General features: G+C 43.1%; 1 protein-coding gene across 5 annotated transcripts in view; it reads right to left on the reverse strand.

Annotated features, from left to right (window-relative positions):
* Positions 1-4939, reverse strand: part of TM9SF3 (transmembrane 9 superfamily protein member 3) — a 60303-nt gene extending 55364 nt beyond the window's left edge. For 2 of the 5 annotated variants that reach the window (XR_014704098.1, XM_084589664.1), the window contains exons 1-4: positions 4771-4939; positions 3911-4106; positions 3717-3839; positions 3153-3313 (exon numbers count right to left, since the gene is read on the reverse strand). Coding sequence is in view for 3 of the 5 variants with exons in the window: in XM_084589664.1 (XP_084445790.1) it covers positions 3153-3313; positions 3717-3839; positions 3911-4106; positions 4771-4848 (558 nt within the window). In the remaining 2 variants the exon portion in view is untranslated. The remainder of the gene's footprint in view (positions 1-3152; positions 3314-3716; positions 3840-3910; positions 4107-4770) is intronic. The other 3 variants (XR_014704099.1, XM_084589665.1, XM_084589666.1) reach the window with 2 other exon arrangements.
* Positions 4940-6000: the final 1061 nt, after the last annotated feature.

Genomic DNA, 6000 nt, shown 5'->3' on the forward strand with positions numbered 1-6000 from the left:
CAGAATTCAGTTTTTACCCCGATGACGATGGAAACCTGCCCGGAACATCGGCGGTCACACTTTTGTTGGCCTGTTTTGCATGCATCTGGGACCGCTCTGGATTAGTTCACATACTCTGGATGTTTTGTTTGTGTTTCTGGTGTCATTTATCTCATTCCCAGGGCGTCAACTTTATTTGGGCACAATATCTTGCCTCCCGCAAAACAGGGAGTGGCGTTCTGCCCAAGAAGAGAACAGAGCATCCGTTTCGGCATGGCGCTCTGCAGCAGCCCTTGTTGATTGCTCATTTTGCGTCAAGAACACTATTCAATACTGAACTTTTATTTTTTTACAGGGAGTGGCCAATACAATGCTCTGCATTTTGTATATCTCAAAATATTTTTGACATTTTTGTTTCTTCATTTACAAGTGTATTTCGTCAAGTTTTGCTCAATTTGTTTCTAAAACATAGTTTTGAGGAAATTATATTGTGTGTTACAACCAAAAACTTCATACTCAAAGTTATATGCCTAAAAAGTGAATCTATTTAGCTTTCATTTCATGTACTGTATAAAATTTTAGACATAACTTTTACAGAAAAAACAATGTACTCAAACCTACAGAAAACAACCATTTTGCCCCCGGTAGGGAAAGAGTTAGATACTCTTGTTAACAGATAATATAAGCCTGTTCAATACCGCAGAAACGTAAAGTTTGTTGCTGCCTCTACCCTTCTGCGGTAGCATACTTTGCATCTTACCCTTACAATTACACGGTTTCCATTGCAATACGAGCCTAGAGCCTTGAGCACGGTGCAAGATATATAGGTGGGGACACAGCGTACCGCGCCGGTTCCAGATAAAGTCCCCTAGTTAGTCTAAGCCATACGAGATGGCAGTTCGCTCAGCGGCCTGCGACGTAGTGGGAGGCACTGCTTTTCTATGGTGAATACATGCTTTTTGAGAGCCATTTTCTCGTAAACTGTGGCCTATGATGAGAGAAAAATATTTTTGTCGCGTTGTTTTTGTCTAGGTCCATTATTCAGCGCAGTTTTATAAATCTGTGGCTTCGTGAATGCTTAAATAAAAGCGCAAAAGGCGAATGAATTTTCGCGCGGAATTTGAACCTGCTGCATGCATAAACGGCAGCACTTTGACAACAAAGCATTAGCCATCAGTCGTTTCATTTGTTCTTTGACTTTACATCTTTTGTTCGCCCATCAGTGTGCCCGCTCATCCTTAGTTTGCTCCTTACTTTATTCCTTCAATACATTAGAGGTCCTCTAACTGGATTCTGCTAGCTCCCACTGAATTCCCCCCTTCCTCTCACTTCCTCTATACCATTACTTCTCTTAGCTTCTTTTTCCGTTCCCTTATTCTTTTATGATCAGGGTATAGGGCACAGTACAGAGGGGAAGAGAATTCACAATGAAAAAAATAGAGGTAAAATTACAGTTAACAGCTTTCTTGAATCTACGTTAGAGATTGGCGAACAGTAATGTGATGTGGTGCGCCAAAGCCGCATATAAATCAGTTGATGAACATAAATAGAGAGATAGATCGTGCAGCCGTTCGTGCAGTCGGGATTCGTGCAAATATTGAAGACAGTTGAGCTTGCTTGAGGCAAAAACGCCTTAAATCACGGCAGCATTTGTGACGTTTTTCGTACACATAACACGTCTGTACTTTTCCTCGCTTGCTTATCCCATTCTTCCACTCAGTTTGCACGTTAGTGATTTATGCGATAGAGAAGCGGTACGGAGCGCTGTTGCATTTCCTTCTTTAAGTGGTTAAGAATGCCATATGAAGTTTTATATTTTTCTCCCATTCGCCCAACCAAACGCAGGATTCGCTTTCCCTGCTCTATTTACGCTATCAAAAGTGACAAAACTGCTTCCCCGGCGCCTTCAATTGAATAACGATGACTCAATGGTTGAGTAATGTAGTACTCACTCCCCCATATTTCAACATAAAGTGAAACTTCAACCTTTTCTTCACTTCGTTGTTAGGAAAATATTACGTCAATATTATTGACAAGCCAATAAATTATTCTGGACCTCTCTTCTGCACTGATGCAGTGGGCACGGCTTAAGAATAAAGTGCTACGCTGATGCTTCTGGCGACGACGGGGAAACAGTTCGGGCCACGCAAACGGCTCACGCAGGAGAAACGCGCCACGCGATATCAGCGGGTTGCTATCGCAACGGCGTTGTCGATGTATGTGTTTTTTTCTTCCAGCGAAGATTCACCGCTACATCGACGCTGACGCTGCGATCAGCGGCCCGGTTCGGAGGAGCGTGGCTGGTACCTTATCTGGAAACTTGCGTCCAGTGCCTCGCCCGTGCTGTGTCCCCACCTAAATATTCTTGCACCGTGGCCTTGAGCTATGAAAGTAAACCACAGTACACCTGTGCTATTATGATCGTATGAAGACTTTGCAAATGCAAAAAAATCGGTTCACAAACTTAAAAATTCAGTCGAAATATACCTGCATATCTATTGTAAATGACAGCACTGTTGAAAAGAATTACTGTTCATCACAAAAACACTACAGCTGCACAGTTCCAAGATTCATGCTTTAGTTTGTACTAGTTGCAGTGCGCATAACAATGCGTCACTCCGTCACTCCAACTTTAAACCTCAAGTAGAGGTGTGCTCATGTACTACCTTGGCATATGCAGGCCACTCCATAAATGCGTCTGAAGTGGATGTGTGAGACGGGAGATGGAGGCCAAACTAGTTGAGAGCCCCTGCACACACTCATTCCCCAATTTTGTACCACATCCAAGTAAATCAGTAACCCTTCAATCTGGATAAGAGCACACACTGCTCTCTACCCCCTTTAAATACAAGCATGATTATGAATAATAAAACTAGAGTTAAAAGAGAACCCCAACTTACACGGTACATCGAAATAGCCAGCACTTCAGCTAAACATCCTTTAAATGTATTTCCCCACAATTCTTAGTAAAACGAAAAGAAAGAGCAAGACAGATGCCCAGAGTCAGGCTGCTGATTGAGTATGGCAGCTTGGCTCCCAGATAGGCCAGCCTACATATCGTTGTCCTGCTCACATGTGCCTATGGGGACATAGCTGGGGACATTTAGCTGAAGAGGGACTTCCACACAGTCAGCCTCTGCTGCTGCACAACGGCCATTATGCGCTCAACTTACCTCATAAGTAAGTGATATCTTCTGGTTGGGAACAAGTTTTGTCTTTACTTCGCTGGTCAAGTTGACATCAACAATCCGATTGCCATTGTAGCCAATTTCAAACTTTTTGTGTGTCCACAAGTAATAGCTATTGTCAGACTCATCATGCTCCCCAACAATCCCTGTAAAAGAAAAGTGGAAAAAAAAAGGTATAAACGCATGACTTTTAGTGTGGACATCAACATTAATAAAGCTGCACCACTTGTTTCCAATACTTGCAAGACTGGAATGCTTCTGCAATGTTCTTACTTAGTGCCTCAGGTGAAAACTAACAGCAGGCAAGTAGCACGAGTGAATCTATTACAATTTAAAAAGTCTAGCCAAGCTGCTGAACATTCATACTCAAACAGAACAAAGCATTTAACTAAAGCCCCCATGCTCTCAGTCTCTATACCGTTGCCCATCAAAAATGTAAGCAGCAGCCCTGTTTACTAGCATAACAGCTGACAGCTTTCCTCTCCAAACAGTAGTGTCTAAACAAATGCACACACTATGAACTTCAATGCAATCAATGTTGGAACTTACCCCAGATAGGCAGCCCATCAATATACATCTGATACCAGTAGTGGTTTTTAACAGCATATATGAATGCTTGAAGTTTTGCACTGCTCAGGGTGATTTCACAGTAGGTTGTCTTGGCCACTGGTGCTGCAAATGAAGTCTCTTGTAGCCAAAAGCTTAAGTTACAAGGCCTTTAACAAAACACCAAAACAGCTCACCTTTGAACAATATGTCCAGGCCACTAAATTCAAGCTCGACTCCCAAAAGTGCCTCTCCCAAGGTTTCATGGTAATGACTGATGGAGGCCTTTGGGCCAACGCAAAAAGGTAGTGACAAATAGGTGTATGTCTCCTGTCGGTTGTGGTAAGGTCCCACAGTGTTCATCCACAAAACTACTTCTTCATTGTCTTGGTACTGAAAACAACAAGAACGCACTTACTTCAGGCAACAGTGGCTGCTTTCTAGCAACAGAGCCACGCAGAAGTGTGTTTGGATCGCAGCTGCTTTTGTGGATGACACCTGTTCCCTTGACTGGCGCTACCGGCAGAATGGCGCAGCTTACAACGTTGACCACAACGTAATGTAGTACACGACTGCGCGGCACCTGCAGCAACGTTCCGGCGTTGCAAATGCACTAGTGCAGTAAGGAGGAGGATGAGAATTAGGCTTATACCGGCTTCAAGCGAGTTTTGTACGCAAGATCGAGGTTAAGGAAAATCTTGCATTACGCATAAAAACACATGTGTGTGCACTTTATGCACACATAACGCAATTGGCCACGTTATCAATTTCACGCTATGAAGTGCTATGAAGTAAAGAACGCCGCCGTACCCTCGGAACAATTTATCGCAGCTGAAGACGTTGTGCAAGGGCAGAAAGCTTTCATGTACAAAACTAATGGCAAAGAAAAGTTCTGATAAACCGAATTATTGTCAACGGGTAAAATTAATGTTGTAGGAGGGTGTGTGCCGCACTCCATCGCCCCAAACCTCTTCTGTGTTCAGCGGGCAGCGCGGCAGCAAGACATGAATTTACGCCACAGATCAGCGTGCGCTCGACTCGGACGCCGTTACCATACCTTGTGATCGTGCTCATCACTTTCGGTTGGCCTGAAGCAGATGAGTAGTAGCACAAATGTATATCCAAATCGTTTCATGATTAATACGTCGCGTAAGTACTCTTCATGACTCGACGACAGCACTACTAGTACATCGGTACGTCCAGCCACGTCAGCCCTAAACGTCTAATTTATTGAATGGCGCTTGTAACGAGCTAGTTCTCGCTTTTTTTTTTTTACAGTTCAAGAGAAAAATGTCAATGCTGTTAATTTTGACGTTTTAAACCAGTACTAAAGTATTATTGTTGCGCTCACAAATAAACTACCCTTTTTAGGCAAACGCTAGACATCCTAGACACTGCCATAACGCGCCAGGTTCAAATTTGTTTCTGCGTACCCGCAAACGAAGTTACTCAGCGAAGTAAATGAACAAAATAAATTCAGCAATCTGAAGAACACATCTTGTAGTAATAAAGCAAGTTTGCTGACAGACGGGTCAAATATTTTATGCGAAGCTCTTGAGCAGAGATGGTCAGGTTTTCCCGAAATACTGTTCTCGCTCAAAATTAGCGGGAGATTCAAATTTTGGTACTTTCTCTGTTACGCTACAGATATAAAAATCCCGCCAAAACAGCAATAAGCACAACCCTCCAATAAGCAGGATTAGCTGGCACACACAATATTGTCGACTCGTGGTGCCAAGTGCTAGAAAAAAAAACTCGGAAAAAAAAAAAAGCGAGCATAGCGGCTCCGGCTACTCATTCTCACAAATTTATAAGAACCACCTGGTCTGACGGCACACAGATTAATGTAACATATATACTATTAAACAACAAAAGTACAACGCCAGAAGTAACCAAAGTAACACTGATAAGCGACATAAACTCTTTAGTGTAAATGTAAATCAGTGCAGAATAGCACATACTATAGAATAGGTATACACTTTCTGTGGATACCTTACCCGCGCTGTAAGGGTTGAGTGAAAGCGGAAGAGAGAAAGGGGTGCCGTAATAGAGGGTTGCGGAGTAATTTCTACCACATGGGGAATGTGATTTTACGTCTCACAGCACACGGACGCCTGTTCATTTCGCCTCCATCGAAACGACCGCCGGCGGTCGGGACAACTAAAGAAAAATTAGAGGTTCTTTAGAAGTCTGAGAGGAAAATGGCGAAAGCCTAACCTGCCTTCCTATCGTTTGCCTCTCATCGTTTGCCTCTTATCGACGTTCGTTGCAGTAATACATATGATTA

Source organism: Amblyomma maculatum, chromosome 1 (assembly GCF_055883805.1).
Source record: "Amblyomma maculatum isolate TAMU_Amacu chromosome 1, ASM5588380v1, whole genome shotgun sequence".
Taxonomy (NCBI): Eukaryota; Metazoa; Arthropoda; class Arachnida; order Ixodida; family Ixodidae; genus Amblyomma; species Amblyomma maculatum.